At 40.3% G+C, this 12,931-nt stretch overlaps 1 protein-coding gene and 1 pseudogene across 3 annotated transcripts in view; one reads left to right on the forward strand and one right to left on the reverse strand.

Annotated features, from left to right (window-relative positions):
• Tsp26a (Tetraspanin 26A) overlaps positions 1 to 11,018 on the reverse strand; it is a 116,236-nt gene extending 105,218 nt beyond the window's left edge. Inside the window, exon 1 of one of the 3 annotated variants that reach the window (XM_071795518.1) lies at positions 10,413 to 11,018. In XM_071795518.1, coding sequence (XP_071651619.1) covers positions 10,413 to 10,502 — 90 coding nt within the window. In that variant the 5' untranslated portion in view covers positions 10,503 to 11,018. The remainder of the gene's footprint in view (positions 1 to 10,412) is intronic. The other 2 variants (XM_071795594.1, XM_071795640.1) reach the window with 2 other exon arrangements.
• LOC139823365 (lipase 3-like) overlaps positions 1 to 12,931 on the forward strand; it is a 167,654-nt pseudogene that overhangs the window by 146,086 nt on the left and 8,637 nt on the right.

Here is a 12,931-nt window from a genome sequence, read left to right on the forward strand (position 1 = left end):
TAATATATAATAATATGTAATATTAATAATTATTACATATTATTAGAGGATATAGGATGCAGATTGCCACGATAGAAAATGAATTAAATTTCATGTAACTATTTTACGAGTTCTTATTTGTTGGGATTTATAGTCAACTAATTGAACGATTGAGTTACACATTTCGATTAATTCGTTTGAGTAAATGGATGAATTGATGGATGTTACATCGAGTTTCCGAATAATCAAATCGATTCGATACTCCTGCGCGTCTCCTTGCAATCTCCCTTTGTAGACGTGATAGATACAATTTTATCGACTCAGGATGAAAGCAGTCCGATTGCATCCTGACGTTTTCGCGGACTCCGGCTTTGAGGCCGTCCTCGCTTCACATTAACATAATTCCGGAACAGAACGAGAAAGAGAGAGAAAGGAGGAGAGAGAGAGAGAAACACAGAACGCTTTGCATTCGGTCTGTACCGTGAACTATTCCGGATGCCGCGATGCGGTCGTATGTGCACCTTTGTGCTGCTGCAGCGCACGACCGGTGTGTGGCCTTTGATGTTCGCGATTCCGGCAGAATGCGCGAACACTACCACTGCGACGTTCCGTTTCAACGCATCCACCGCGCGCGCATCCCTTAGAATGCCATTATCTCGCTCCTCGCTGCCTCCCAGAAGACTTCTCGACCGCGCATCTCTCCGACGTCAGCGGCCGCTCGCTCGCTCCAAATACCCGAAATTCGTCCTTTGTCTTTCAAAGTTCCAGTTGTAGCTTCTTAATTCTTAACGCGATCTCGTCGGTATATGTATAAAACTCTCGAGTCACCCAGCGATTACAATCGATATATATATAAGATCTTGCTGATTTTAGATTTCAATTTACGATTTCGGAACCGTAGATATAGATTATGGCGGATATTTTTTATAATTTTTATCATTTTTATTAAATACATAAAAACATATCCTTTTAATAGTCCGCTTGTTTGTTCTATTATCTTAATTACATGTAAAGAAGTGTAGTTATCCTAAGTATAAAAAAGATAAATAACGTGTATATGCATATTATAGTTGATATGTTGCGGGGACATTTATCTTTTCATTAATTAATTTAATTAAGCGCGTTTAATTAATTCACCAGACATGCAGGTTCATATCAATTACTAACATTGATATTAATATATTTATGTTCCTTGTTGTTCGTACGTACAATGAAACAATAATTTGATTTGTTTACCGTATTAACTGGAGATTCAATTTCACTCAATTAGTTCTAGAATGCAAAATAGAATTATTGATAACCGTAACGTAATTTGAATGCATGCCTTTCAGATGATTATATGCGCATATATATACATATATACATATATGCGCAAATATACGTACACTATGTACACTTATGTATGTTATGTGTATAAAATGAATATAATTATCAATATTATAAATATACGTATAATTATTTATACAGGGTGTTCCAGGTCAGGTCAATAAAACTTCAGGATTTTATAGGAAATTAAATTTGGAGCAAAAATGTTCCTATAAACATAGATCCGGAAACTTCGTTAAAAAGTTATAGTTAATAAAAATTTAAAAAATCACGGTTTTTTGATAATTTTTGAAAATAACTAGCTATTAATTGTTATACTAAAGCGAACGCTACGAATGTAGTAGGTATTTACGCAAAGATCATCAGAAAGGTGGTTTTTCCCAGTTTCTGCTTTTTTTTATTGTTTCGAGCTTATTTTCTTTTAAATGCCTTATCAGAATTAAATAAAATTGGTGTAATTTAGTTTATTTACTTATCAGATTAATTTTGTTACTTTTTTCAAATAAACGAAGGGTTTTGAAGAGTTATTTCAAAAAATCGTCAATAAAACGTGATTTTTCAAAGTTTATTAGATATATTCAACAAAGCGTTTTCGGACTTATATTTATAGGAACTTTTTTGTTCCAAATTCAATTTCCTATAATACCTTGAAGTTTTGACCTGATCTGGAATATACATATAATTATACTGGATGGCGCACATAAAATCGGCCTAAAACGCAAAATACAATTTTAAAGTTATATTTCGTCTACGTGAGTCATGTCGTATTCAGTTGAACAATTGCGTTTTTATTATTGTATGGAGGAGTACATTCGCACATGTTCTTTCGTGAATGCGACATGCGCGCGGAAATACGAAATATAACTTTAAAACTGTATTTTGCATTTGAGGCCAGTTTTATGTGCGCCACCCTGTATACATACAATTAATATGAAAAAATTTGCATTCACTGTTGATGATCACTGTAGCGTCGTACGCGAGTCTTGTATCTTTATTCGTAAAGAGGATTCCTCGTAACGTCGTTTGTCGGGTTAATATGCAGTCTAAGTCGCGAGTAACGAGACGACTTCCGCTTCCGCGGCTGCACATGCGGCGCAACGACTTGAGAAATATCGAAGAAGGGAAATTATCTCAAAATTCTTCTCTCTCGAGAATTTTGCAAAGGACACGCGAGAATGTGTGCCGCGGTTCTATTCAAGCGCCGGCGGACGGAGTCAAAACTGCTTTAACGACGCCTCTCGCGCGCGCACGCTTGTGTTCTTTCGCACGGTGGAGTCTTCGGTCGCGATTACGTCGCCGTAGGATATACAACGAGGAAATTATATTCCTCTATCATATCTCGCACGACGTTTTGAAAAATTAATTTACGGCTTAACGACATATTCTTTGTCTATAACTGTCAGAATCTATACTTTTGTGGAAAAAAACGTGCGGTTTGCCTGGATAGTTCTTGAACAATTAGGATAATTGGCCTGTTCATTCAACCCGACGAATTGACAAAGTTTTGCTCTAACATAAACGAAGAGGTATCGATGTGCTTCACGGATCGGATTTGGTCAGAGTTGTCGACGCGCGAAGACGGAAAAAAAATTACTGTGAAAAATTCGTATCCGTCGCGTTTAAATCACCGCGGAATGGGTCGAAACCACTCCACATTGTCACTGTCGAACCGCGAAGAGCCCGGGGCGAATTGATGAGCGCGGAGCGGTTCGCTTTGATCGTCGTGGTATATGTCATCGTCGTCGTCCCGAATGGAATTCCCGCGGAAACTCTACGCGTACCTACTGCGCGCTCTCTTCTCCACCCATTTGCCATTACCGGAAGTTCGTACATCCTGGCAGGTAAAGGACGTATCGAATGAGGAGTCGCGTCCAGAATCCCTCCGCGAATCTCCGTGGCATGGTGGCCGGTTGCACTGGTTAGAAACCGGTTGTACGAGCAACTTTTGTAATGAGATTCCTCAAACGCCGCCGACGGCGATACAGAACGGTGGTGAGGGCCCGCGGGTGAAGGGAGGAAGTTGGCAGGGACGGATCTAGGAAGTTCTCGGAGAGATTATATAGCTGAAAGCTTCAAACGTATCGCTTCATAGAATTATCAGTTTTGGGAATGCTTTTAAAGAAATATATAAAATTCGTTCTCTTATATATTTCTCTAGCTGCGAACCTGAGAAGATGTAGGTAAGTCCGAAAAGTCACTTTTCCAAGGGAAATTTGTGGCGAATCGTGTATTCGCGTAAAGAGATCAGACTAAAGAAACAAGTATGAATGAATTTATTCAAATAGAATCTTGTACATACAAATAACTAGATATGAATAAGTTCACTCACTTCGAAGCAACTCTATATATAAGACAACGTAGAGATCCTCAGTGTTAAGGACGTGTCTCTATTTTATTACAACGCGCACTCGCTGCGTTATAACCTTGTTTCCAAATAAACATAATTTAGATTTAACTCGATTTGCTTTGTTCTGTAAATTCTATATAATTCTGATTGTAACAACATATAATTTCGAGATATACAATTAGACAAGGAAAACAATAATTTCGAAACTAGTTTTGAACTTATCGACTCTTACTTTCTTTCACTGTTCAGAATGCATCGGATATGCATCGAGATTTTTAATGTAACTGCATTATATGGAGGAGTAAAAGTCATAGTGGCGTAAGTCAAATTTTTAAAAATATAGACTTGTGTGCATAGATGCAATCTATTCAATATATAAATTGCATCTATGCACACGAGTCAATATTTTACAAAATTTGACTTACGCCACTGTGGCTTTTACCCCTCCATATATCTCCGAGTAAAATGTGTGTAAAAAGTGGAAAATGTCATTGCGTGTAATTCTTTCTTCCGAGTATATCAGTAGGAGTATAATGCTACGCGAGGTGGACGTGGACAGACTGACGTTTTCGCGAAGAGCAGTATCGGCGTTGGTTTCGTGTGGTCGGGCACCTCGGGAATCACGCGGGACACGCACGGGCTCAGCGGCCGTTCACACGCACGGGAGTGGCGTGTAAAAGCGGGAGAGTGCCGCCCGGCGCGGCGCGGCCGCGGCCGCGGCCGCGGCAGCTCGGAGTCATCGTCAGCCGGCAAGGCCAGTCATCTGTTCGAGGGCAGCCATGCAGAAAGCGCGGTGAACGGATTCGGCTCGTGAAATATGCCGATCTCATAGCCGGATCCTTTTCAGTCGAATACGAGAACGCGGCTGCCTGCTCGCGGAGATTCGGACGTTTTCACCGAGTCATTCGGGATCCGCCGAGCGATAAACTTCGCCTATGGAATCGTTAATTTTGATTTAAATATTTTTCGACGCTTTTCATTGAATATTTTAACAATTGATATTCAGAGATTCGAAAAATAATCTCATCGAAAATTGAAAGTGGAATGAGCCGATGTTTTTTTGCCGGAGAGATTTGACTAAAAAGGCCAACTTTTTTGTTATATATCATTTTTTAATGGTAAAGTTTATTTAGTTTACAACATCGAGGGATAGAAAATAGTTACCTGATATTTTTCGATCCATTATTCAGGCGAGTTACTGTTATTTTTTAAACGGAAAAACGGAATGTGATAAATATAATACATATAGAACACATATTTCAATAATCTGTCGCTTGCACAGTTTATTTTCATTTTCCGGATAGAATATGAAGAATAAACGATGTAATATAATTTGTTTCTCCGCGCGTTTGCACGAAAACAAATATCCAAACTAGCCACTGAAGCGGCCACCGTTAATTCGAGCGAATTGCAACGGAACTGGACCAGCTGTGCAAGCACGATAAGCGCAATGACTGCATCAATACGATATTGCGACGATATTAACCAAATTGGAGATGCAAATAGCAAGCAATCAGAATAGGAGCATCGGCCGATAGCACAGTTTAATCGCGGAGATGAGAGAAACGTTGGAAGGAGCGTCCCATTTTTTTTCTTCCCTCGCGACTCAAAGAGCGAAAAAGGGGCGAGCGGCCGGAAAATTGCGTTACGAGTTTGTTACGGGATTGTGAACGACGATCTCGGAGGCGCGCTCACGTCCAACAAGCCATAAATGCTTCGCGCGCGGTATTTCATTTTCCGCGCGCCAACTTTACGAACCGAGCGGCGCGACTCGGGTTTCCGCTCGTGCGAGAAAAATCATTCTGCCCTATCGTGGAGGAAGAACTCGGCGATGAAATTATTTGCGCGACGGTGTCGTTATTATTTTTCAACGACGCGTAAAAATTTTACGAGCCGCTGTTGCGTGAAACGTGCGTTTCCCTCAAAGCCTTCTCTCTCTCCTCTCCCTTTTTTCTTTCTTTCTATCTTTTCCTTTTCTTGTCCCTTTTACATCTCACCCTGTATAGACAACGGGGAACGCTGGTAGTCGTCGGGTTAACTCGCCGCGACTTCCGAACTACAAAACTTAGGACCCCGGCGAATGTCTGTAAGTTCACCGAAAGAATATCAGGACCGTACTGGCGAAGTTGTAACTTTTATTAGCTCAGAGCGAGTCGAGAATCCTGATCCAACCAATTTCGCGGATTTTCACGTGGTCGGGTGATACACGACTGCATATTAATTGTAGCACTTTCCCCGCGAATAAAAATACTGCGTTCGATTTCCAATACTATATAAAATATATACAATACAAAAATTTCGACGATGATTATCGTTATTGGTCATTAGCGCGAATATTTATAGATAATTCTCAAATTGGGCAATCTTTCTTTTTATTAAAAGATGAATAATTAATCAATACTTTTTGTTATCGTATAATGTACGATAAACAATAAATATATAATTTTTTAATATACTGCATTGATTTCGAAATGAAAATAAAATCTGTCACACATCTTAAATTTTTAAGATATTTTTTTTAAGTTTATTTATCTTCAATATGTTAAATTTTTCGTTTAATGCGGCGACTATTTCTTTTGTGCAGACGATATTTTACAAATATCATTTTCCACTCGGTTAAAATGTACCGCGCACAAGAATAAATTGCGATCGCAATTAATATTATTTTTCATACTTTCGTTCGCGAATCACGAAACGTATCTCAGACGAGCGTGGTCTTTCGCGGCACGACCGCTACTTAATTACACGGAATGCTTGGCAGGAAGAACTCTCCACATATCACTAGGCCAGTGCTACATTTCGCGAAAACCCCCGAACCGAGCCAGCCGCCTGGCTACGGGAAAATCAATAACACCTTTAATCCGTCCGGTGAAATAAGCTCGCACGGAGTTCATTACCGTGCGGTTACTTTAACCCAGTTAAGAAGAACCCGGTCGGCTTGGTGCGACCCGCACGCGTATTTTTCACTGTTCGGCATCGCAAGACGTAAAAGCGGTTGTAATTATTCGCTGTTAATCGGCAAACATTTATCGAAGAAATAGGGATGTCAGACTTGAACAATTTTTTATTTACGATTTTGTTACGTGTTAATGCCTGCGAATTTGTACAAGGTCCGCTCTTTCACCTCGATTGCGACGTTATTGACATCTTTTCGTTGATAACAGGTCGGAGTCTCTATATCGAGGAAGACCTTAAATCTCGCGTCTCGCGTCTCGCCGACAGCGCGTAAGGCTTACGCAAGTCTCCCTGAGAAAATAGGATTTACTCGGAAATCCATGATGTGACGGGCTCAAGGCACGCCTATTTTACGGCACGTAAATCAATTTGCGAAACGTGGTAACATACATACGTCGCGCGGATTCTCCGTGCTGCACCACGCGTACACGAAATAAAATTACGATTTGTAAACAGGCCGTGTGTCGTGCGACGTGGCGCGACAATGCGCGCGGCCAACGTGCTCGCGGTATTGTTGATCTATCGTGACCATTCCGTCGTGCGCGCGTTATCCATCGGCGCGACGCGGCGGGGGTTGTAACGGCCGCTCGATCAAACGGAACCTAAATCAAAGGAACGCGGGCACGACTCGTAAACGGTGTGTCCCGCAAACGAAATTCCGAATCTGTTTGAGACCGGCTCGTATCATCCCCTTTAAGGTGGTAGACAATTTCGTCAAGTAGAAAATTTATCTTTTTTTATCAAATTAAATATTTAAGAAATAAAAAACTTTGAGTATTTAAAATTTTGGCACATGATTCTATATAGGTAGTCTTTTATAATTATTTTAAAAAAAGAATAATTAAAAAATATTAATAACAACAGGAGTTATTGGTAATGAAGGAAAACAGCTTAGTAGCTGGTGGTGGACATGAAATCTCGAAAACGGCTCCGATTTTTTTCAAAAATTTTTTATAAATTGAAAATAATATCTAAAATGTGTCGAAACAGCATTTCGAAAAAAATTCTAAAAAATATATTTGAGTTATAAAAAAAGTATAAAATTGCATTTTCTTCAATAAAATTGAAAAAAATTTGTTTTTTAAATTTTGCTTCCAACACATTTTAGAGACTTTTTTTAGGTCATAAATCGTTTTTTAATTTTGTTTTAGATTTTTTGTTACTCCGGAATTACCAGCTACTAAATGGAAAAAACTATTTTCCTTTATTATCAATAACTTTCGTTATTATTAATATTTTTTCAATTGATTCTTTTTTAAAATAACCATAATTTATAGAATTATGTGCCAGTTTCAAATACTCCAAATTTTATTATTTTTTTTATTTCTTAAATATTTAACTTTAAAAAAGATATATTTTTTCGCTTGTCAAGGTTGTCTACCGACTACCCTCTTAAGCATGCGAACGTCGCGCACTGTTGATAGGTTGATACGCATTGATTCGCGTATTTTTTCTACGAAAGATTATTCGTGTATTATTCATTGCTCTTCCGACTTCAATGCAGCCGTAAATGGACAAATCAAGAGCAATCCGAGTGTATCAAATCGTGCTGAAACCGCAGAAGTAAAAGAAGAAAGAAGATATTCACACACACGTTTTTACTTTTTACTTTTTTTTTTAAGTTTTCGAGTTTTTGCTGAAACGAGGCTGACTCTCCTTATACGCCTTTGTAATTAATGCACACTCGTTGGAAAAATGTGCAGACCGTAACGCACACGTGCACCACTGCACAGCGCCGTCGCGGTCCTTGCAATTGGGACACCTCGCGGCGCGGCGCGCGCGAGCTGCATTGCGGGTCGTTCGCGGCGTTTTCCCTGCAAAAATGCAACATCGCGGCCCGCAAATCTCCCTGCCGACAAACAAGTTTATCACCGTCGAAAAAAAAATCAATCCTCTCGAAGCACCATTTCGCTTTTATCCGAGAGCTTCACGGTAAATTTGAACGAGCCCAAGTATTTACACGTCGCGTTTAGCGGTGATCCACTAAATATGCCATCATATTTACCTTATAATCTGCCGATAATGTTATTTCAAACTGAGGATCGAACAATCGTTTAGCGTTCAAGAAACCCGATATCATGATTAGAATAAATCTGTAAAAATCTAGTTGATTTAGTAGTATTTTAACGCAAGGTGTTTGTGATTTAAGGTATAATTAGATTTAATTTAATTTTTTATAAGAAGATTAATAATTTAATTATCAATTTTGCTTATTAGCACCGACAGAGCAAATCATAAGCTACCGATCGATTCTAATGATATTTCAATCTTGATGGCTCGATGGAGACAGATTTGAGTTTGAGCTTTACGTGTCTATATATCGGATGTAAAAGCTGCCTAATATACCGTAATAAAGCTCAGTATAATAAATGACTCAGCTTACACTTACGTTAGGAATCTGTTATAGCGACAAATAAGAGCTTTGGTTGTAAGACATGATAATTGATATCTGTCTAACTGTCCGATAGCGTTTCACGTGGAAACTCTTCGACGTGACGTGATAGACGTAATCTCATTCTACTAGCAAGATTCCATTGTGAAAAGGCAGAGGTCTTTACGAAGGGTTGGAGGGACGGAACGAGTGCTTCGCGCGTCAATGACTTTCCCATTTAACATCATTATAAGATAAGAACGCGCAAAGTGCAACGACGCACCCTAGATCGAAAAACGGAGCGACAAGTATAGTACTTCAGCCGAGGTTTCGCAAATGTGCTTACGCAGAATCAAGTCCCCCCCCCCCCGCCCCTCGTGCATTTTCTTGTTGAATGTACGCAGGGTGTAGCGTTTGCCACGATCTATCAACATTTTCAAACAATCTGCGTGAGCGTTATTAAACAAACAACGTGACACACTTCATTCGGACGTTGAAAAAGGGCTCGCATGCAACGCGACAATAAACTCTCATTGCGATGCAAACAAAAGCGACCCGGGAAGGCAGCGCAAATTTTACTCCACCTTGAAAACATTGTTTGCTCACATTACACTTTTCGCACTGGCACACGGAAAATTAATGATGACTTTGTAAAGCACGAAGCTTGTACAAATTAAAAGGAACTTCATTATAGAACTCCGTTTACCGAACTGCTTTACAGCTATACCAAAGCTCGTCTCTAGCTCCGTGCCATTTCCTTTAATGAAGCTAGGACTTTTTCGGAATTAACGTTTGAAAATTCCCAGGGAGATAATGTTCGAAATATCGTGGATTTTTTCGAACTAACGAGATTTTATCTTAGGAGTGTCTCAAGATCGAGATTTCATCTGAGGCAACATCGTCTCGCGGAAGATAATATTCGGATTTTCTTCGAAGATGATATTCGAAACGAAAAGTGGAAACACTTTATTATATACGTATAATTCAAGCCCAAGCTATCGCGACTGTACCTACTCAGAACTTGGTCGATTCAGCTGTTATTGAGATTCGATAATTTAAAGGTCTCTCAACTCGTCGGCTCGCGTATAGATACACGATCTGTGTCCCGCGTTAATTACCATGTCTTTTGAGACCCTTCGGCAGTAATGTGTTCGAGATTTGTTCGGACGTAACGTTCAAAATCTTTACGTGACACTGCACTGGGAGAAGTTCGAGAGATTCGTTTGGAAATAGCGACTGGGATTTCTTCGGGCTAAGACTCGAAACTTCGTCCGTTAAATGTTACGGCTGATGAAGCTACGCGGAGTTCTAACTTGCTGAGAGAGTTCTCTCGGCGATGAGACGTGCAAAGTTTTCTTTTCGGGGATGACGGACGTCATCCCCTTGTCGAAGGTGAATGACGTCCGTCCGTCCTTAAAGTGACTTGGTACTTACCCAAAACATGACGTTAAATCCAAAGATCACGTACTTGAGGCAGCAGCTCACCTCGCTGGTATCCCTTCGGTACTTCCGCACGGCGGGCATGACTGAGAGACATTTATCTATCGGTCGTGCGAACCCCACGCATACGTGCCGCACAGACACAACACACCGGGGCGGATGTACACGCGTGGCAACGAAACGAAGGGGGGGACGAAGGGGGTGGCGGGGTGGCGGGGAGAGCGCCGGGGTGGCACACTGCGTAATTCACATGTACAACCAGGGGAGAACGAGGAGAGCGCGCACCTTCGGGAGAGCCCGATCACGAAAACGTCGACATGACTAAAAGCGAGGAGGTGGTTTGCGAGGGGGACAAACTCTCTTTCGGTCCCTCCGTTTCGTTCTCCGTTCTCGGTGCCCCTTTAAGCAATGCCCGCCGCGCTCTTTCTCTCGCTCTCTCACTCTCTATCTCAATTTCGATCTCTCTCTTTTTTTCTTTCTCTCTACCCTTTTCTCTCAGGCTCGGTTGATCAGCTGATCATCGTATCGCACCGTACCGCAATTACGACTACGGCCATTGTCACGTCACGGCGCGCACTGCTCGCAGCCGGATCAACGAGACTGCCAGCGAGTCGCGAGACCGCCGCCTGCCCCCGCGCTGCACATTGCGCGCTCCGCCACCCCCGTGCGCCATCCCCCTCCCGTCGGACGTCTACCTCTCCTCCGTCGCTCCGACACTTCGCGCTCCCACTTTCGAACGACCTCGTCGCTCCCTCTCTTTCTCATTCTCTTCCTCGCGCTCGTGATTCTCCTCCTCGCGATCGACCCCCACCCGGTTTGCCGTTCGCCACCCTCCCCCTACCCAATAGTTTCCCCCCTCTATCCATCGCTCCCTCAGCCAGGGCCGACGCTAGATATTCATGAAAAAAGCACGTGTTTGTTTTAAGGGTTTGCAAATATCACAGTATGGTATTAAGTGGTATTAAAAGGCATTAAAAACTGAAAGTTATTTTCTTCGTATTTATTCATTATTTTATCGATGTAAAAAATCAAAAATAAATCCATAAATTAAAGGTAGAAATATAATAATGAACGTGCAGTAATTTTTCTATTGAAGGACATTTCGCAACAATTTATATTTTTAATAATAAGCACTTAATATTCTGTCGCAGGCAAACTTCTCCAAAATCGTAAATATCGTAAGATAATCGAAAATATTGAATTCATAAAACAGAATGGAGCATTAAAATCTGAAAAAAGTCTGTACGATGAAAAAATTTTTAAGACCTGTTTTCAAGATACAAGAGAAGAAGAAAAAGCCAATCTTGTTGTCTCCTTTACGTTCTTTCTCATTTCCTTTATCTCTCTCTCTCTCGTTCTTTTCTGTCACTCGATGGCCTTCTCGCTTCACTTTTCTCTCGCCCGACTGCATCCTTCGTCGTTTTTCTTCCATCTCTCTCTCCCTTCCCACTCGATCTCTCCGCTCTTCTTCTCCCGGATCTCTTCCGCTCTCTTTATCGTTTGACGTCCTTTAAGGTCTCCATTAATGCCCTTTTGCGCGTTTGCGTGTGCGCTTTTTCACGATTTCGTACCTCTGCTCGCGCAATTCTTACAATTTCCATACAAACCGCCGAGTTTGCGATCCGGATTGAGACGACACGAAAATCTTCTTTGCGCCACGTACGATGTCCATTTTTGTACATAGTTTTTCTCTTTATTGATTTATTACGAATTCGTATGTTCCTTAATATATTTACTTCTTTTCTTGTTCAAGTCCCCAATATTTTATGTGAAGTAGTCTTATGTATTATATACTTTTTGGATTATTTACTTTTTTATCTACACACACGCCGCTAAATATACATGCCTAAATATAATACTGTATAAAAGTTTCATGATATAACATTTTTTATATCCTCGTATGATGGCGTGACAGCTCGTCTTAGGACATTACGTGAGCAGTTTTATCAGAGTAATCGCCCCATGTTAATGATGATGAATTAACTTATATCGTTTTATCTTATTTAAATTAACGCGAAACAAGTATGTACGGCCATTAAAGCTAACGATATCTATTTTCGACATCCAGCGATTGTAATTGTCAATATTTACCTGGGTTTTTTAGTTTTTTTTATACACTGGAAGTATCTAAATACGTATTTTTAGAAGAGAAACGGCTATTTTTTATTTCATTCACGAATTATCGAAAAACTATTTTTATACAGTGAGATCAAATAAAAACCGATCCAACCATCGAAATTGGAAAGAAAGGAAGGATGAATTATTATATGTCACGTCACGTATACTAATTATATAATATATATTTTAAACCATAAATTTTATACTATCCTTTTTTCTTTACTTTAGGAAAATGAGAATTAAATAGTAAAATGATTTTTTTAGACCTAAAATGTGTTTTACGTGTTAAAATTCTCACATACACGTACAATGCATATCCCTTATTTGTTTCTTGGGTGCAGAAATATCAATAACGAATGGAAACGTTACCTTTAGGGCCACCCTAGAATCGCGTA

This window comes from Temnothorax longispinosus, chromosome 1 (assembly GCF_030848805.1).
Source record: "Temnothorax longispinosus isolate EJ_2023e chromosome 1, Tlon_JGU_v1, whole genome shotgun sequence".
Lineage (NCBI taxonomy): Eukaryota > Metazoa > Arthropoda > Insecta > Hymenoptera > Formicidae > Temnothorax > Temnothorax longispinosus.